This window comes from Phyllostomus hastatus, unplaced genomic scaffold (assembly GCF_019186645.2).
Source record: "Phyllostomus hastatus isolate PE091 unplaced genomic scaffold, TTU_PhHast_1.1 phas_contig_38, whole genome shotgun sequence".
NCBI lineage: Eukaryota > Metazoa > Chordata > Mammalia > Chiroptera > Phyllostomidae > Phyllostomus > Phyllostomus hastatus.
The window spans coordinates 35,161,622-35,182,991 of record NW_025333869.1 but is presented as its reverse complement, the minus strand read 5'-3'; the positions used below and the strand labels follow the sequence as shown (position 1 = coordinate 35,182,991).

The following is a 21,370-nucleotide window of genomic DNA, read 5'->3' as shown; positions in this document are numbered from 1 at the left end:
GTAACAGTGCATGTGGTCATTATGTTCTACACAACTCCACAGAAAACCACCCAACGAAAAACATTGTCACCTAATCCAGGCTGCATGTAATACAGACATGCCATGAATGTTGTCGCCGTTTGTGAAAACAATCCTTTTCCAACTCTACTGAAGGTAGTCACAGGTCCCTTACCTCACAGAGCTGCTTCTGTCTTCTTCATATTTATAACGTTGGCTTAGATTTATGCAATTCCTTCCTGTTACACATCTTCATGTAAGTTTCAGTCCAGTTCATTTAGTATTCAAGGTGATACCCAAAGCAAGTAGTATTGATGCCAGTGTATTTTTTTTCTTGGTTCTATTTTGTTTTAACACAGAAGGAGTATGAGACCCAGAGCAGTTAAATAAGCAACTTGCCCTGAGGTCACATAGCTGTTCAGTAGCCAGACTGTAGGAACACTTAGTCCAGTGGGCTCCCGTCCACAAGTGCTGCCCAGACTGCAGCCCGCATAGGAATCACTGGGGATCTGATTGCAGTGCAGTTTCTGAATTCAGTATGTCCAGGAGAACTAGGATTCTGCATGCCTAACAGGTTCACAGGAATTGCTGCTACTCATAGGATATTCTTCTCCATACCCTCATAACACCCCAGGAATGCCCCTGCAACAACTTCCTCAAATGCAGTTGAATCATTTGGGTATTCATTCATTTCCCCCTACTGGACTATGAACTCCACAAGAACGGGAGCTATGTTTTGTTCACAACTTTGACCTGGGTGCCCAGCACCAAGCCTGACAAAAAGGAAAGGAACATATATTTTAGAAGAATGAAAGAAAAGCCACCTATTTTCTTTCTTGCTTTATTTTTATTTTTTTAACCTCACCCAAGGACATGTTTATTGATTCTATAGAGAGGGGAAGCTGAGAGAGAGAGAGAGAGAAAGATTGAACAGCTGCCTCTCACACATGCTCCAACCAAAAACCAAACCCACAACCTTGGCATGTGCTCTGACCAGGAATCAAACCCGTGACCCTCTGGTTTATGGGAAGATGCTCCAACCAACTGAGCCAGGGCTTTTGTTTTTTCTTAATCCCTTCACCTTTTTTACCCAGCCCCACAACCTCCCTCCTTCTGACAGCTGTCAGTCTGTTTCCATTCTGTTTATTTTGTTCATTAGGTTCCATATATGAGAGAAATCATATGGGACTAGCCTTTTTCTGACTGGCTTATTTCACTTAGCATAATGCTCCCTAGGTCCATCCATGCTGTCACAGAGTATAAGATTTCTTTCTTTTTTTACAGCTGATTAGTAGTCCACTGTAAAATGTACTATAGAAAAGTGACCCATTTTCAATGACAAAGCCACAATACTTGAATGTTAAGACTCTTGTTATTTATTGAAAAAAGGTGTTTATCAAGTAACCTTTGTTGTCCCAAGTCAGATGATGATATCTAGTTGTCATCAACATGTTTCAAAATAGCAAAACCAAAGAAGTTTTGCGTGGTCATCTAGTTTAGGCACTTCTCACAGAACGATGCCAGGGTCCAGTGCAATAGAGCCACGTCTGGGGCCAGTTGGATGGGGTAATGTGAGGTCACTCTAAGGGAACGGGGAAGTGTGGAACAAGCAGGGTGACTGAGGCACCCCAACACCCTGCTGGAAGACAGCCACATCACCTCTGCCTCCACCTGGTGATGCCAATAACACCAATCCAGCATGGGGTGCGGGTTTTCCAAATGCCGAGAACTCTGCTAAACACTTTACACAAATCGTCTCATTTTATCCTCTCTCTACACCTATAACATAAGCACTTATTTGTAGATAAGGAAGGAAAAACATAGCATTATTAAACTGTAAGAGGTGAAGCCAGATTTCGACCCAGGCAGTGTGTCTTCAGAGTTGATACTTTAACCACATTTGCCTGCTGCCTGGAAGCACCCAGGAAAAAGAAGCAATTGCCTTAAGATCAGAGTGACTTCACTCCCTTTTCAGTAACCTGATAACAGGCTCTGACAAATCCCAAATAGAGGGAATAGGGGAGAAATACATCACATGAGCAGATGGCCCGTATATTGAAAAAAAAAAAGTCTGAAAACATAGTGCAGAAAAAATTGGATTTTCTGTTGCAGCAAATGCTCAAATAGTTTGATTCTACTTGGCTTAGGTTAAATATGCAAAACCACTGAAAGGTTAAGTAATAGTTAAGTAGTAAGTCTCAAAGGTCCCAAGTTCTTTTCACACTCCGTTGGGTCTTTTATGAAACTTGTTTTAATGATTGGGTAAAATCAGAGATGGTCATCACATGCAAGAGACCAGAGTTTTGTGAAGCATGTGTATCCAATGTAGAAAGTCAAAAAGTCTAAAGGACAGAGAGAATGTTTATTTAAGAGCTTAAAAAGCAGAAGTTCAATTGTTATATTTTAACACTGTCAGAAAATGAGGAATCAAGAAAACAGGGGAAAAGAATGCATTGTCAAACTGGATGTGAGGCCCTGACCAGTGTGGCTCAGTTGGTTGGGTGTTGTTCTGCAAAACGAAAGGTCACAGGTTCAATTCCCTGTCAGGGCACGTGCCTGGGTTGTGGGTTCCGTCCCCAGCTGGGCATGAGAAAGAAGCAACCAACTGATGTTTCTCTCAAAAATCAATGTTTCTCTCCCTCTCTTTCTCCCTTCCTTCCCCTTTCTCTAAGAATAAATAAATAAATAATTTTTAAAAAAATGGATATGAGAAAAGGGTAAACAATCTTATTATAAAATATTTTAAAATGTGAAATAAGAAAATAAATAGGAGCAATACTGCAGTCTCCCCTTATCCATGGTTTCCCTTTCTACTGTTTTAATTACAAGGGGTCTACTTACCATCGTCCAAAAATACCAAATTGACAGTCCTAAAAATGAAGAAGAATTCATCAGGTTTAGATTGCAGGCTGCTCCAGAGAGCATGAGGAACTCTCTGGTGGCCCTGCCTGGGACGTGAATCACCCCTTGCCCAGCACATCCACGCTGGCTGCGCTCCCTGCCCATTAGTCACTAGCAGCCGCCTCAGTTCTCAGATTGACTGCGGGGGGGCATCACCGTGCTTGTGTTCAAGTGACCCTCATTTTACCTAATAATGGCTCCAAAATAAACAAGGGCAACAATGTTGGCAATACAAATATGCCAAACAGAAGCTTTCACCTAAAATGCTTTCTTTAAGTGAAAAGGTGGGTGCACTACAATAAGCTATTTTGAGAGAGAGAGACCACAGTCACATAATTTTTATTACAGTATATTATTATAATATTTCTATTTTATTATTAGTTATTGTGTTCATCACTCACTGTGCCTAATTTCTAAGTTATGCTTTATCACAGTATGTTTGTATGTATTACAAACTACAGTATATGTGGAGTTCGGCACCATCTGCGGTTTCAGGCACACACTCAGGGTCTTGGGACGTCCCTCCCACAGGAAAAGGGGGGCTGATGTACTAAGATAGAGCCACAGGGCCTTGAATAAAACATTACAGGGGAAAAAAGTTGAGCTCTGCAGATTGGTTTTTAAACACACTTGTCTTATTATTTACCTTTGGAGACAACAGGATATTGTGGATTGAGAAGGCCCAAGATCTGGTTATGCTACTTCCTAGTTTTGGCCTCAAGCTAGCCTAGTTCTTCCAGAATTCAGTTCCTTTATCTATACAATAAGGGCAGCAAACACCTATCTCCTAGGATCACTGTGAGCCTTACACTAATGACATACTGCTACCTACACACAGGTAAATGTGTTTATAAGAAAATAAGTATAAATTACTGGTATATTGTATGAAAAGATTATGCTTGTATGTTAACCCGTGTGGGTTAAAAACAGAACCATATAAAATTTCACTTAGGTATGGATCCTTAAAAAAAATCAACTTCATTCACACTACACCTACAAATTTTAGTCAATTTACCAAATAACAATCATGTTAAAAATCGGAAAACTTGCTCTGGCTGGTGTGGTTCAGTGGATTAAGTGCTGGCCAGTGAACCAAAACATAAGAGGATTAATTCCTGGTCTGGCACATGCCTGGGTTGCAGGCCCAGTTCCCGTTCTGGGGCATATGAAAGGCAATGAATTGGTGTTATCTCTCACATACTGATATTTCTCTCTCTTTTTTCCTCCCTCCCTTCCCATCTCTCTAAAATGAATAAATAAAATCTTTTTAAAAAATCAGAAAATTTTATGACTCAATAGTGTAGATTGGGGGGGGGGATTATACCTCAACTTATGGAAATGTTTTTTGAACCATAAAGTACTAAATAATACACAATATTGTTTTTATTGTAATGTTCTGTTGGTTTCTAGAATAATAGGAGATGTCACCAAATTAAAATCATTCAATACATTAAACAACAAATTTTTATCCACAGGCATTTAATATGAAAGGTACTTGCAAAATAAGGGAAGTCAGCTTCCTAAGAAGTTACAACAACGTATATAATTGACAATAAGTCAACAAAGATAACAAATAAAATTTTTAGAAGTCTTCCCACAATTTCATCTTCCAGACTTGTGGGTGTAGTAGTAGAAATTAATATCCAGTTTTTACACGTCATATCCAGAATGCTCCTGCTTCCTAGGAGGGAAAAAAGAGAGAAGTATCCTCAAATGAACACACAGTTTTGATTGTTTAACTCAATCTAATATTTGCACTGTGAAGAAATAGTGATGAAGAAACATCTTTAAGGCAACACTCGACATATGTGTTACCAATCAATAAACTAAAATGTTTTATTTCCTAATGAATTAAAATATTTTTATCTACTCATTTTGACCACTTTATGTCATAGTCATAGGTTTTTTTATATGCCAAACTTGCCTTCTTTCTAAAAGAAACAGTTCAACCACTTTGTAAGGTATGCAAATGTCTAATCACTGCTGTACACCGAAACTAATATAATATTGTATGTCAGCTATAATTGAAAAATAATTTTTTAAAGAAAAGAAACAGCTCAAGGAACTGTCAGAATAACTCTTCTCTTTTTGTATTATCAGTATTTATGAAGTCTTAGATATTAAGTAATTTACATTATTTTATAATGGAATGAGTGAAATTATCATTCTTCCAAACCATACAGTATTATCAGGAAATGAAAATTTGAAAACATGGAAAAAAGCAGAAATTTTTAAGTCTTAAAAAATTAAACAACAAAAGGTTTTTTTAAATTTTCTTGATTTTTCCTCAAGATTCTCTCTCATATTCTGGTCCTTTAATAAGGTATCAATCAATTTCTTCCACATTGCAGTGTTAATTAAACAGCATTAAAATAGCTGGAATTTTAAAAAGTATAATGAAATTTATAAAAGTACTAAGCTGTGGTTGGTTTAGCATACTGTCAGAACATTTTACTAAATGTCAGTCAGGTAGAAAGTTTAGAACCATTCTGAACTCCTTTTTCAGGAATGCAAGGTCAACTAAGCAGTTTTCAAGTTCTTACTTACATCCAAGCCCCTTATGTACATTCAACTTATAAAGGACATCAGTACTTTTAAAAAGTGGCAAGACTAGGGTAGTGCTATTTTCACTCAAAACCCAAAAAGGCAGGCTGAGTTGTAAGAGAGGAGACAGGGAGAGAGAGAGATATGATCTATGCAAGTATAATTTTATCCCACTTGGAGCAATCTTAATTAATTTTTGTAATAACCTTCCCCATTCCTAAAGGAAGGACTTGTGCCCCAAATTACACAGCAATCGCCAGCAAGAAAACACCTAGAATATCCCTTACATTCAACAACTCCTTTTGCCTATGTTACAGAAAAAGGGGTGGGAATAAATACATGGGTTTACAAAATGACTTTCTCTCTCTCCTGGAACCTCAGCCTCCAAATTGTGTTTCCTTTGTGCTATGAGGGGTACCTTCAATTTTCTTCAGCGACAGTAAGAGAGAGGCTCAAATAGGAAGTGAGGGAAAGACTGGACAATTGGTAAGGATTGAAGAATAGAAACCCATTTCTTACCTAACTTAATCCCAGGCTGTGGCAGATGACTGCTCTGTGGTTTTCTCTCTGTCTGCCCTGGCTAGAACAAAGTACATGCAGCACAGGTGGTCTCTTAGCAACTTTTGTTCCTGGGTCAAAGCACATTAAAAGGTTTTATTGGATAGTGAGGTAGTGTATACAGTCGAAGGACAGGGAGTCTACATAGAGAAACTCTAAAATTACTTCTCAGAGAACTCAGGAAGGAGATATTGAAGAGGACTTTGGAAAATATGACACGAATTTCATTTCATCACAAATCCATATGGCTAAAAACTGTACCTTTAACAGAAGAATTAAACTGAATTCTAGGATTTTCCTAGCAGGGCAAACGTTTATGACACTTTTTAAAACAACTATTGTTGGGGGTGAGGGGATGGGAGAAATGTTTAATGTAAATACTTATAACTAGTAAATAAATAAGTTCTGGAGATCTAATATATAGTACAGCAATTATAGAAAAAAATATTATAAACATTAAACATGCTAAGAAACTAGATTTTAGTTGTTCCCAACTCTAGAAGAAATGATAATTATGTGATCAGATAGAGGTGTTAGGGAATGTTTATGTGGTAGTCATGTAATATAAATGTATCAAATCAATGTCATACACCTTAAACTTACCTTAACATGTTGCATGTTAAATATAACTCAATAAAAATTTCCTAAAAATTATTTTAAATGTATTTGCTTCAATATCCACCATGACAACAAATAAAACTTCTGTCTACAGAAGAGACTACAACTCATGAAATTGTTTCTTATAAATTCAAAAGTTTTAAGATTTTTATCACTTTCATGAACAAATTAGAAAACAGAAGAGTGAATTTATTACAAGAGACCAGGCTATAAAGTTCAGTTACAAAACAAAGATTTTTTTGTCCAATAAATGATGATCATTATAACTGTAAAATAATAGAAGCACTATTTAGAAAATTGTGAAAACATTTAAAGATGAATAAAATCAATACCTCTGAGCACCCTTTACAATCTTAGGTATACACCCTGAGGCAATGCATGCATATCCACACCCAGGACACACATCCAAATGCTATCTGTATTATCTTCAACCCAAATGCTCATTAGTAGAGAAATGATAGATAGATAGATAGAAGATATATTCATATGATGGATTTTTTACAATAATGAAAATTAAGCTACAGCTCTACAAAAAAAACAACAGAGCTGATTTTTACAAGCACAATATTAAATTTTTTAAAAGCAACATGTAAAACACACAGTATAAGTATATTCATGTAAAGTAGAGAAACAAAATCTAAAAGCCCATAGTTTAAGAAACAAGCTAATAGATACATAGAACAAACTGATGAGGAGTGTGGGGAGATGGGCAGAAAAGGGGAAGGGGATTAAAAAGCACAAACTTCCGCCCTGGCCACGTTGCTCAGTTGGTTGGAGCACGCACAAAAAGGAGGTTGTGGGCTGATCCCCAGTTGGGGCATGTATAGAAAGCAGTTGCTCTCTCTCTCTTTCTCTCTCAAGTCAATAAACATATCCTCAAGTGAAAATTAATAAGAAAAAAGTACAAACTCCAGTTATAAAATATGTCATAGGGACATAATGCATAAGGCATATAGTCATATCATTGTAATAACTATGCGCGGTAACTGAACAGTTACTAGATTTATTGTGATGATCACTTCATAAGGCACGTGAAGGTTGAATCAGGCCTGAAACACACTGTTGTATGTGAGTGATGATTAAAAGTTTAATTTAAAAAGTGCACGGTTTAGTGGCGGATGTCCAGGTGGCAACAGTGTAGTGGTAAATATATCAAGAAAAGCGAGGCACCAGCTACCATGAATTCGGGAGAGTGGTGACTTAAGTGAGAGTAGGAGGAAGGGGGGTGGAGATGAGGAGCTTCTGGCAAGGTTTCCTGTCTCATCCTAGATGTGGTTACACTGACAATCACTTCTTAACTGTAAACAGTTAAGTTCTTGTTGAACTGTAAACTAAGTTCCATGTGCTTTTCTGTATGTTAGACTTCACAATTGAAATATTTTAAAAAAAGAAAACAGAAATACCTACAAATGTAAAAGGTGGTCATAACGGTCGAGTTTGAGCGATATTTTTTTCTTTTGCTTTTTCCATTATTCACATTTTCATTTAAAAGAATGTTGCTTATATAACTTTAGAAAATGAAAGACAATGGTCCTGTAACTACTAGTCCTCTTCCTCCCCATAAATTTAGAAGTAATGTATACTGATTTTATTTCAAAATAACCATTTAATAACTGATTATAGCCTGGTGTTTTGTAATAAATTCATGCTTTTGTGAAAGAACACGTTCTTATCTCAGTGCTCATGAGAACTAGGAATGTGCGTGATTCTTGTTTGGTTCTTCCCCTTGGTATTAGGTGTTGGCAGATCTAAATCATCGGAGGGACACAAATTGGTGTCATCACAAGATTACAAACATTCAAATTCTGCTGTGTGTTACAATTATGAGTATCACAGTACTTTGATTTACATTAACTAGAAGCTCAGTAATCAAGTGTTTTTTATTTGGAATTGCTGGGATATTCTTTTAGGGGAAAACTATTTAACAACAGCAATTTTTTAGGGAAAAACTGTTATTGGATAAAACATGCACCAAAAATATACTGTATTTTTGGACCATAAGATACACCTAGGTTTTAGAGGAGGAAAATAGGAAAAAAATTTTGAAGCAAAAAATGTGGTAAAATATTTAATAACATAAATAACATAATATTTCACCAATGTAAATATAAACAGAACTCAACAGCAGCATGAACAACCACTATTCCTCCCAAATTTGAGGAGGGGGGAATGTGTGTCTTACAATCCAAAAAATACGGGCAAATAAATTTCAATGGGTTAGGACATTTTTGAAAGTATAGTAGACATACATAATGTGACTATCTCAAGAACATTTATTGCAGTATTCAAAAACCATAGCTCAAATAATGTCACCTCCAATTTCTGTAATACCATATCATAAGTTGTTTCAGCCCAAACATATTTCTTGTTGAAATTTCAGATGACTGAAAATACTTCCCTCTCCCATTAGTATGCCTCAACCTACCTTCTACCCACTCCTATTTCCAGAAGACACTGGGAATCAATTTATTATTTTATAGAATGTTGTACTAGAAACAGAATGAATATTCTCTTACCAAGTTTTTAAAACTTCTCTTTATTTTTTCTTTTGTTTCCATCAAGATTCCAAATGATCTAACTCAAACTGACCTGTTCACTGTTTATGGAATGGTTGAACAGTGGGATCCCACAAAGTGAGTCAGACAAATGGAGAGCATGCGTAACCCTTGGTCTCTGGAGTTGAACTTCATTGAATTGTCTGTTCTTCAGCCTAATATCAGCCTGTAGGCTCTTATCTTTTTAAAAAGATTTTATTTAGTTATTTTTAGATAGAAGGAAAAGGAGGAAGAAATAGAGGGAGAGAAACATCACTGACATTGATGTGTGAGAGAGACATCAGTCAGTTGCTTCTCACACATGCCCCAACCAGGGACCCAGCCCACAACGCAGGCATGTGCCCTGACCTGGAATCGAACCAGCGACCTTTGCTTTGTGGGACAACACTCAACCAACTGAGCCACACCAGTCAAGGAAGCTTATAGGCTCTTGATTAAAACCTTTACAAACATATTTTTATGAAAAACAGGGTATCTCCAATCAACTCTGACCGCTGAGACTAGTGCATTGACGAAATGGTTTGGTGCCCAGGCAAAAACAAAACAATGCAAACAAACACACCAAAAAACCACACCCCTCTATTATATAAAATCATTCCTACTAATTATTTCTACTAAGACATCACACCTTTCTCTCTTTCTTTCAATTTCTACTCTCTTGTTTTATGTATTAGGCATGGATTCTTGGTCAAGACAAAATTGTAAAGTCTCTTTTTCAATCAAAAGAAAAACGCTTTTCATTGGATTCAAATTTATATTCTTAAACATGAGTCACGTTTCAAAAAATATTTTCTTTTTTGACAAAAATGTGCTAATCCTACTTCTTGTTTCCATCAATATCTAATGGTCAGGATAATATTGACAGTGTTGCCTTGAGACACATGTTACCAAAATGAGATATAATTGAAATCTGTCCATTTTTGCTTAATAGGTCACTTAAATGACGCTTTATTGAGGGTCAAGTATGTGCCAGGCCATGTTGTGTATGATCAGGAAAGGGAGCAGCTGCCCAGGCTACTCAGCACTTTATGTTGGAGCCTAGGTTCTACTAACCTGGGACTCCAGTCCCCACACCCTCAACTGCATGGATTTATAAAAGGTTCTCCTAGAAAGTCATGTGTGAAAAGATCTGTATTACAATGGAAACTGACTGTGCTGAAATGAAAATACCCACATGTAATGATCAGTGGCCACTCTTTTTCTTTGGTCCCGGCTCCTTTCTGCAAAAGTGAACTGCTGGATGAACAGCGGGATGGACAGTCTCACACTTCCCCTCTGCGCCCGAGGACCCCAAGGTTAGCAGAATATCTTTACAACAGCAGTCATTAAATTATTCACATCAAAACAATCTGCTCTTTGTAAGTGGAACCTTCACAAACCACCACTAGGAGGTCATTCTCTAGCAACCAGATTAGCTGAAAGTGGTTTTTAAATCTATTTTTTATTAGCTTTTACTACCAGCAGTTTTATTCTTGCTTATTATTAGTTCATTATCTATCCACTGATCACCTTATGACTGACAAGTTTCTCCCCTGGATCTCAGCATTAGCTGGCTGGAGAAATAGCAAGAGTGCTTTCAGGACACAGTGGTTGAGAGATGGGTCTGGATTTAGACTGATGGGGTTTGACTCAGATCTGCCACTTGCCACAAGAACTTGGACAAGTTACATTAACTCTCTGTGCCTCAGCGTGTCTGTTAAATGGGGTGATGACAATAGCACCTACTTCTAGGGTAGTATGAGAATTTAATGAGCTAATACTTGCGCCTAGCAAGTAAACATCTAATCAGAGAGGATGACTATTATGAATTATCACTTAGCCTATTACATCCTAGATGACACCCTTTGAATGAATCATTCTTTTCAGGTTCTTTTTAAGCACTTAAATAGGCAAAGCTGTCACATTTCTACTTATCCTTTGAAACCCAATGTTACCTCCTCTGTGATCCATCCTGACTTCCTCTGGTAGAGTTCAGTGCTCACTTGTCTGTAATGTACTGCAGCTCACTGCACTGTGTTATGGTGGTTTGCATGTACCAGCCCCTAGGGAGTCGCTGTCTTCCCAGAAAGTGGGATGGCCTTACCCATCCTGGATCCTAGTGCCTCACAATAACGGCATGCACAGCAGAAGCTTTCTTGGAAGACTGAAAGTTCTTTTTTTTAGAATGACAATCACAATAAGAAGAGCAGATACAGCAGTGGGCAAAAGGATTACAGTTGTGAGTACGCAAAAGAATTTATTCTTGTATTATTCATTTATTTTTGTATTATTGATTTATATTATTTATCTTCTTATTGTTATAATTTTGTATCCTTACTTATGATTTATCCTTTAGGTAATGATAGTTGGTAATTTAACCTACTTCTGCTCACCCCTGTATATTAAGTCTTCTTCTCCCAGCAAATATTTTAAAACTCAAATCCCAGAGTTGGGAACTTTTAATTTGTCTACACATGGAAAAATGTCTCTTGCCCATTAATGTTATGTTCAATGAAATTATCTTTTAGAAACTTGAGAAATTATATGGTAATTATGTCTTGGTGTTTTCACTTCCAGTTTTTTTTCCCCTTGTAATTAGGAAACCAAGTCAAGTTGGTTGAAAGCAGCAACAAAAATTTGGCACCAGCCCTACGGGTTTCAGGATAGGAGTGTCCTGTGGGGAGGGTCACCATTTCTATGACATAATGGAGATTTGTCCCCTTAAGGCTCCAGAAACAGATGCTGGTCTAGCAGGGCAGGAGATGGAAACTCCTGAAATCTGAGTTATTTGGAAGCTAAAGAAGAGCTGGGCATATTTAATAGTAAATGTATTTTGTATGTTCTGTAAATTTCTGAAATTTGAGTTCAAGTTGCATTTTCTGAACTAATTAAGGCTCCATTTGATTTTTCCAAAGCTCGGTTATATGAGAAAGGAAATTTAACGCACATCTGAGAAATTAATTCATCAACAATATGGGCTTTGTAAGAGAGAAAGCTTGAATGAGAACCATAATAAACAGCACATGGCTTTATACTTAAATGACTGCCAGACATGATTGTTGGGCCTTGTTCACTGATTAAAATGGGATTTCAAGGAATTTTTTCTGTTTCCAGGTAAGAAAAAACAATGGCAGTGGAAGGTTACAGAAATGCTGGCACTGGAAGAGACATTTGAGATTTTGTCAAGTTCTCACTTGGTCAGTGAGGCCCAGAGAAGTACAGCAACTTGTCTGAGGTCACACAGTTGCTCTTCTATCATAAACGCCTTGGCAATTTTTCAAAATCTCTGATAAATTAGAGTCTGCCTTTCATAAGACTCGGCTATTGGAGATATTCTACCTTCATCACCTCCCAGCTTCTTTGATTCAAGCTAAGGTAGGACCAGAAAGTCTGGAATAAAGGAAGTGGCAAGCGAAAGCCACAGAACGTGGCCAGGCAGACACGCAGGGTGCAGCACTTGGCAAAGTGGACTTTGACTGAAGACAAACACTTATGCTCTGTCACACAGGGTCAGTGGAGTGGGGCGAGAATGTACATTTGGGGGCCAGATGGAGCTGGTTTTAGATCCTGGTCCTGGCTGGCATTAGCTCTGTAGCCTTGGCCCAGGCACTTACCACAACCTGCTACCTCACCTGGGGAACCACAATAATACCTGCCTTCAAGGGCGTGGAAAGGGTTGTATTCATTACTACAGTTAAGAAAGGCCTAAGTGTGGTTTGATTTTAATCTCATAAAACCTTATGAGGTGAGTTATTACACTTCTGTTTCCTTAGTTGGATGATGGGCCTATACATGCTTTGATTTTAATCTCATAAAACCTTATGAGGTAAGTTATTAACACTCCTATTTCCTGAGAGGTTAAGTAACACGACACACACCAGGGATGACCAGAAACTTGAAGAGAGGTCTGTTCGGCTCCAAAGCCTTCGCCACTGCACTGTCTCAGGACTGGACAAAGGTAACACAGGAGCCCAGCAAGCTGCCCACACTGGATAAAATAGTGATTGGCACGATGAGGCAGCAGAAGCAGAAAGATGGCTGCTTCCCTGCAGCCCAAGCACAGTTAAGAGACGTGAGTGATGGGAAGGACGAGAGGCACACCTGCTCCCCAAGAGGGGCCGTGCGCCCCAGACCTGTGTGGAACCCCTCCGCTGCTTTGTCCTCAGCTCTGCTTCCCGGCCTTTCCTTCTGTGCCAACACCTGTCTGGGCTTAGCTTTCCCAAGCCATCTACGACCATGCCTCAAAAGTCTTAAGTAAATATTTTGACCCTAAAATGAACTATTTTTCTACACATGAACAAACATCTCCTCTTAATCATTCACTCCCAAGTTTCCTGAAGGCTGAGATTCCCCACTATCACATTCCTGCCCCAAATAGGAGATTGGGCATTGTCCCTAAGAAGACCTAAATTACTCAATTAGGGGCACTTTAACATGAAGAAATATTCCAGAACCAAAATAATCAAAATGTTTTCAGCCTTCTCCCTGCCAAGCTCCCTGCCCCTCTCTATGAACGACAGCTGTAGTGCACTCTCACAAGGCCCGACAAGTTTTCCAGAGCACGGGCTGGGCCGCAGGCCTACCAGGCTTCCACAGGGAGCCCCAGCACAGCAGTGCCACCCAAACCTCCTCCTTCTGTGCGACGAGGAGTGGGACCAAGGGTGTTTGTTTCTTATCTGCAGAACTCATACATCCAAACAAGTGGCATCGCAGGTCTGGGGTTGGTGAGTGGAGGACAGCAGAAAATGTCCAGACCTGTTTCAGTTCTAAAAAGCATTTGCCAAAACCTTTTAAATATCTTCTTGGACTGCAACATACACTCCTCTGCATAAACTCATTGGTGGCAGCTTGCTCTCCACTGAGGTACCGGTGTGATATCAGAAACCAGCTAAATGTTATTTGGAGTCAAATTTAACTGAGAAGATACGTGGCTAGGTTGGAGAACACAACTTCCAGTTAAATAAATGTCTGTGACCTCCTTTTAGGAAGAATTATTATTTCCAGCATGTAGCACAGGGACTGGAACAAAATAGGTGCTCAATTTAAAAAAATGTGGGCTGCAGGAAGATGAGCTATGACCTTTGGTGCTGTTCTCCTGTGCCTCACAGACTCATCACTTAGGAGGTGAGCCCAAGAAGGAGCCCTGTAAACCAAAGAGTCGTTTTTCCAAGAATGCACAGCCTTCCGAGGGAAAGACTGCTTGTTTTTGCTCAGTTTGGAGTATGATAGTCCTGTGGACTGCTACTGTATCATAACACAGTTTCTTGTCTATGCTTCTCATGTGTCACGGAACAAGTTCACTCTGACCCATATCGTGAAATGTCTTCTACGTTAGAGCTTACGGACCCCTTGCTAATTTAGTACTGTGTCTTGCACACACTTAGAATTACATAAAAGTTTGCAAAATGAAAGCTTATAGAGGAAAACAAAAATCTCACCCTATCTGCTGAGTGACAGGGTGATTGGCACTTTGGGAAGCAGGTGTTGTCTGAGACAGTCGTCCTTTCTGTCTCATGCAGACACAGAATCGAAATCTAGCAAGGCAGCAAGCCAGTCCTTTGTAACCATAACCACAAGAAAACATTTAGAATGCTGATTATGGCAGAGCAGGTAAGTTTGGTAAACAACAGCTTATGCGTTGAAATTGTTTTGCGAGGTTCCCCGCCATCACTGATCTTAGCTGTGGCCTTGCGTTCTGAACTACTAACCATACACCACCCTTCCAAGCCCGCATCCTGAGCATTCATAACACCTACACATCCTGGGGATGCAGTTACTAAAAGCAGCAGAAGCCAATTATTGTCTCAACAGCTTAGATTAATGTTTCCCATCAAGTACCACATTGAAGGCTCTAGGCAGGGTCTGGCACAGATAACGCCCCTTTTTTATTACAAAATCATAAGCATGTAATTCTGCAACATAACAATGTCACACTCAAGCACACCACATGACATTTTCAGTGAAATGTTCAAATTAAAACTGTAAATTATCACATCCATATTATTTCCCTACCAACCACACTCAAGCAGGCGTGACTTCTGCCGGACCCTGTAGGTTTCAAGTTGAAAACAAATGAGAGATGACTAAGAAGATTCAGGTACTGGAGTTATTGGGGTGCTCACTTCATAAGTTATATAATTGTCTAATCATGGGGTGGTACCTCTGAAACGAATGTAATATTGTACATCGACTATAACTCTAAAATAAAATGTTTTAGAAAGGAAGATTCAGGAAAAATTCAAATGAGGGGTTTCTTAAACAATGTTACCATACTTGGCCACTTACATACGTTATAGGTAAAGCCCACCGCCCTGTAAAACAGGTGACGACTCTCATTTCACAAACAAGGAACCTGAGGCTCAGAGAGACTGAGTACTTGTGTAAGGTCACACAATTTGTGAGGGGTCCAAGTCAGGGCTCAGTACCAAGCGGGCATCTGCCTCCTTCCAGTTCACTATAATGCCTCCCTTATACATTTTATCTAGAAGCCCAATGTGCCTGCTCAAGGGCACTGAACATATGTAACCAAAGCAGAAAGCTTTATCAGTTTAAGTCCTGAAGAGGGGCTGGAGTGTTAGGTTTCATCCCTGTTCACGGGGACCGAGCTGGGCACCAGCCTTTCTGGGCGTCAGGGTCCTCCTTTCCAGACGGAAAACACAGTGACCTAGTTTGCAGGACTTTCAGAAGCAACATTTACAGAAAGGCTTCATACACAAAGCCTTTGCCTAAAATAACAAGAAGGCAATGAATCTGTGGAATAAGACAGGTACCCTCTCTACCCCAAATCTCGAGCATGGAAAAGTGACAGGACCCAAACCTCCTATCCAACACTCCCCTGCGATACTTTCCATAAGTGAAATTTCTCTTTGAAATCACAGAAATCCTCTGTTTGGAGAGGAAACAGGGGAGATGAGAACATCAGGCACTGCCGCAAGGCTTGCTCAAGTAATTTAGACATCATTAATCCCTTGCTGCTCCTCCTGCCTTTATTAAGCCAGAAGGAAATGGGAAGAATAGAATGCTAATTCATTAATGTATCAAATTAGCAGCCTTATACAAATTGAACAGATGCTGAAATGCAGGGAAGGGAAATAGGCTTTATGAATCTAAGTTTTAACTTACTATATTCTCTCTCTATTAGAAACAAACAACAGTCATACTAAACTTTCCTCCTACATCAACATTCTAAATGCCACATTTTTTAAAACCCAAAACTTACTGTTTAGCGGTTCAGTAAGCGAAGTCCGAAGCCAAGGAGATGATCTCTCTCTTTTGTGAAAAACACCATATGCTCCTAGATGGATCAGGGGAGTCACTGGGCTGTTATTAATAACTGGCCTAGAGCTTTATGAAGAAACATGAGCCAGACCATTACAGGAGGAGGCCCATGGAAAGGAACTGACAGACACAGGTGGGATAAATTACGACCAAAATATACTTAGGCCCGCACAGGAGCTCAAATACCCCACAGGAGGGCCTCAGCCCTTTCACGATCAATAGGTCCCACATCAAACACTCTAAGAGTTCAACAATCAGCTAACAAAAATATCCTTATGTTTAACTCCCTTGAAACACGACATGACTTATTTAATGTTATACCATCCTTTGTTCTTCTGAGAAATGCTTTCTTGTAGATACCTGACTATCTTCTCAAATTTATCCATTTTTCCCTTGTTTACATTGACTTCCCCTGTTTTTACAATATATGAACAAATGGATGTTCAAACCCTGGCTGGGTGGCTCGGTTGGTTGGAGCATCCTCCCATACACCAAAAGGTTGCAGGTTTGATTCCTGGTTAGGGCACACACATAGGAACATAGGTTGAGGGTTCGATCCCTGGTTGGCACGCATATGGGGAAAAACCAGTCAATGCTACTCTCTCACATGGGTGTCTCTCTCACATCCCTCTCTCTTGCTTCTTCTCTAAGATCAATAAACATCCTTGGGTGAGGCTTTTTTTGAAAAAATGGATTTTCAAGTGTACATTATCAATATTCTGAGATTTGTTTACCTGTGAACACATCAACCTCTCTCCCTCAGGGATCCCGAAGCAATCCCTGGAAGAGTGTGTGTGTGTGTGTGTGTTTGAGGGGCAGGGAGGTAGATCTTGGGAAGCTGTAGAACAACTGCCCCCGGCAACTGCCGTCAAATTGTCCAGACCATTAAGAGTGTGTCTTTAGACCTAAACTATATTAAACACTGGCTCTGTAAAGTGTTAAAGGAAAACAGATGATAAGACAAAAGTTATTGAAATATGTAAAGGTATTACTTGAAGGGAAAAATTCTTGTGAAATGTCCTCATTCTGAAGGTTCTAGGTGCCTGTCTCTGCCTCAGGCCTGGAAACTAGCCCTTTTTCAAACTAAACCCTTTTTCAACTCACTGCTGAGAGTGGGGAGGCTGGAACACCTTCCAGACCTCACCCAGAGGAGTGGTGTTCTGCTGAGGCAATTGCCTTGGCCCCCCAAAAATAATACGCCTGTTTAATAGAAGGATAAGAGTGTATAAAGTAGGAAAAGAACCCAATTCTTTTATTACTCTGATCAGTTTTAAATTTTTGAGTATCCACTGAATACACATATCTTTATAAAACATATTCACAAACTATTGTAAATATATTATGTTCATCATATAACACAAAAAGAACTTTTTAAAGATGAAATTTAAGAATAAATGAGCATCCTTTCAGCACTACTGGGGCCCTGGGGCATGGACACCCCGGTCTGCAGATGGCTGGGGAGTGGAGCAGAACCGAGGCTTCACCACTTATCAGCTATTGTGGGTTGAATTTTGTCTCCCAAAAAGATATGTCCAAGTCTTGACCCTGCCTTAACCTGTGAATGGGGCCTTATTTGGGAATACTATGCGACAAAGGAAACAGACACTCAAGTGATGTGTCTCCCAGCCAAGCCTCCCAAGACTCTCGGGCAATTCTCAGACTGAGGGTCTCTGCTTGACTTCTTGTGGGATGCACAGAATCTCAGAAAGTCCAAAGGACTTAATCATTCTCCTAGCACAGCCCTTCACAGATGGAGAGATGGGGCCCAGAGATTCCAGTGTGTGCGTTCCAGTCTGACTACTAAAACCTCTTCGAGCCAGGCAGAGTAGATTTGACATCGTTAAGGAACTCAGCCAAGTGGGAGAGATAGGTAGAGGAACATGCTCAACAATTTCCCCAAACCTACCAACCACGTCTTGGCTCTGAGCTTGCAAATGCCATTCCTTCTGTCGCCTGGAAACAGAAGATCATAACAGTCTCCCTCACATTAAGTTGTTGCAATGATTACGTTAACATGTGGGGAATGTGTAAATGCACAAAAGTAAGAACTACAAAAGTTCTTGCTATTTTTATTATGTTGCACGCTTCATCTATAGGCAAGATGGGGGCTCATGTTTCTATTCTAAGCAGGGGTGCAATGCGGCCAGCTTTTCCTTTAGAAAGGCTTGTGGATTTGGGGTTACTGAGCAGATCCTGAGGCCAGAAAAGCAGCTGAAACTATTTCCTACAACAGCCCACGAGTGACAAGGACTGCACTGACTTGAAGCAGGAGTGGAGAGGACGAGCAGGAGTAAGCAGCATTTAGCAGGTGCAATCGGCAAGATTTGGTGTTCATCTAGAATTGGGTGGGAAGAGACTGCCTGGACAAAGAGTCAGTGAGCACTTTCTATGTATCGGGCACAGAGCTAGAGTCTTGATGCCAAGAGATGCTGAGGTACCAGTGCACGGCCACAGTGAGTGAGCAAGTGGGCAAGGGGGACTTGAAACTGTCTCCAGGTGCCCAGTCTGTGCACTTTCTAACACACCCCGCTGCAATCTGGGAAACGGGTCCTTCCCAGGGATAAAATTTCTGCCTTTCACATGACAGCTCCTAACCCATAAAGAGGACCAACAAGGAAAATTCAGGCACTGAAGGAGGTGGGAGGGGGACTTTTGAACATCCAGGACCTTCCACACCAAAAATAATGAAAGTTTCTTACCTCAAGCCATTCACATTAGCAAATTCCTTTTATTCCAGTCATTTTGATGTTATGCGTTTTATGCAAACTTGAATACTTTGCCTCTCCTTCCCATTTTTATTGCTAGAGGCAGATCTCTCACGTTTAACTTTCCGAAAGTGTTGCAGTCTCACACTGCCACGGAGTATATGAAATAAAAAACAGAATCTCTGCCTCCCACTCCATCCTCACGACTAGAGGAGGCTGAGAGGAAGCCCTGGCCACAGCTGAGATCCTAAAGAAGCTGGTGATGGAGGGGGAAGGGGCTGTGGGAAGACCTGCCTCCTCATTGTCTTCAGCAAGGACCAGCTCCAGAGCTCTACTACATCCCCACTGTCTCTGGGAACTACATCGCAGACACAGAAGCAGACGGTAAGCAGTTGCAGCTGGCCCTGGGGACACAGCAGGACAGGAGGACTGCTATCACCTCCAGCCTCTCTCCAACCCCAACAATGATGTAATGGACAGCCTGGGAAACATTCCTGAGAAGTGGACTCACAAGGTGAAGTAATTTGGCCCCAACCTACCCATCATCCTTATGGGCAAAGGAAGGACCTGAGGCAAGACCGGCACACAAGAGAGCTGGCCAAGATGAATCCAGAGCCCGTTCCATCTAAGGAAGGCCAGGACATGATGAGCCAGATCAGTGCCTTTGGCTACTTGGAGTGTTCAGCCAAGACCAAGGACAGGGTGCGGCAGGTGTTCAGATGGCCACTTGCAAGCTGGCCTCCAGGTGCACAAGGGTAAGAGCCCAAGGGCCTGCCTCATTCTCTGAGATCCCCAAGACTTCCCCTCTTTCCCACTGCATCTGCCTTCACAGGTGTTCAGAAACACCCCCTTCCCCCAGCTGCACCCTCCTTTTTCAATTCTCTCCAGCCCCAAGATTGCATGGAGTTTCCCAAGCTCCTGGCCTCCGTGGTGGTGGTGGCAGGCCCCTCCTCCCTCCCAGCAGGAGGGAAGTTCTGCTGCTGCTGCTTGGGTCCAGGGCCAGGGTCCTTGATCTCTTTGGCCTTCCCCAGAGGATCATCACACAGCAGCAGCACTTGACAGTATCAAGCGCTTCTGGCTTGAGGACGCACACCTGGGGCAGGGAACTTGGAGGGTATAACCCAGAGTCCAGGCCCCTGGGGTTTCTGCTTTGGCTATACTTGGTGGGGAGCATGAATAAAAAGGCCATTGGCTTCAACATGTTAAAGGAAAAATGAAATGAAAAATACCCTATGAAATTATGTATTCAAGCTGTTTTTTTTGCTATCTTTTTTTTTATTTTAATCATTGTTCAAATGTATCTTTCCCCGAGTTTGATTTCAAGAAACTGGTTTGAGGCTTTTTGTTTTGGGGTTTCTTGTTTGTTTTGTTTGTTTTGTTTTAAGTAGAACCTGGCCTGACAAATGTGTGTTGCATGAAAGAGTCCATGAAGCTAGAAAAAAAAACCGAGCAAATCCTCAAACAATAAAATTCAAGACTCAACACATTCACTTCTCACAAGCTCTCCACCCCTCCAAGTGCCCTCAGGGCAGCGGAAGGAAGTGGCCCTTGAACTCCAGGCTCCAAACATCCCTCAAAGACACTGCCCAAGTGGGAGAGAGCTGTTCCTGATGTCACTGAGCGGAATACCCAGGGTCCCAGGCGGTGTGGTTTGAGGAAGGGGGACTTGCTTCTTGCGGGAAGGCTCTAACAAATGAAGGTAACCGACAACAGGCACCCAAAGCACTGCCCCGCAGTCCCGGGTACTAGGGGTACTAGTTATCCGGAAATGAACTTCCTGTTCTTAATCAACCCAGTATTTTTAAAGAGATGAGACTGGCTCCGGCACGGTGGGGGACAGTATGGAAGAAGTCACAAAGAGCAGTTATCAAGCCGTTGCGCAGTGTCTCCGTCCCATCCGGCTCCGTTTTGGCCCGGTTTCAATGCCGGGGCCGTCCAGGGAGGGCTGTGGGACCGAGTGCGGGCGGGTGGCGGGGCGTTCTGCCTGGGTTTTACGTTTTCGAGGTGGAGATTTGGTAAGAACAAGCACAGAAGTACAGCACTCCCAATGAAATTAAATAAAACTCAGAACAGTTCTGAAAGGTGATCTGACATCTTTTACACACAGCATTCACACATCACTGCTGCCAAGAAAAATAAGTGTCAGTTTTGAAGAATGCCATTGTCTTTTTGTAAAACTGCATTTTCAGAAAGTGAATACGAGAAAGAAAATCTTAGAGATATGACAAGCTAACT

At 40.7% G+C, this 21,370-nt stretch overlaps 2 protein-coding genes and 1 pseudogene across 2 annotated transcripts in view; 1 reads left to right on the top strand and 2 right to left on the bottom strand.

Moving 5' to 3' along the window:
• The window catches only part of SLC16A9 (solute carrier family 16 member 9), a 77,938-nt gene extending 77,634 nt beyond the window's left edge, over positions 1 to 304 (bottom strand). Inside the window, exon 1 of the mRNA XM_045842408.1 lies at positions 173 to 304. The gene's annotated coding sequence lies outside the window, so the exon portion shown is untranslated. The remainder of the gene's footprint in view (positions 1 to 172) is intronic.
• Positions 305 to 4,316: 4,012 nt separating this feature from the next.
• MRLN (myoregulin) lies at positions 4,317 to 16,478 on the bottom strand. The gene is made up of 3 exons (XM_045842356.1): positions 16,372 to 16,478; positions 5,962 to 6,071; positions 4,317 to 4,579 (listed from the first exon to the last, which is right to left on the bottom strand). Exon 3 carries the CDS (start codon positions 4,557 to 4,559, stop codon positions 4,419 to 4,421), a length of 141 nt encoding a protein of 46 aa, XP_045698312.1. The 5' UTR covers positions 4,560 to 4,579; positions 5,962 to 6,071; positions 16,372 to 16,478; the 3' UTR covers positions 4,317 to 4,418.
• Positions 13,036 to 19,894, top strand: LOC123821185 (annotated as a pseudogene).
• The last annotated feature ends 1,476 nt before the right edge of the window (positions 19,895 to 21,370 follow it).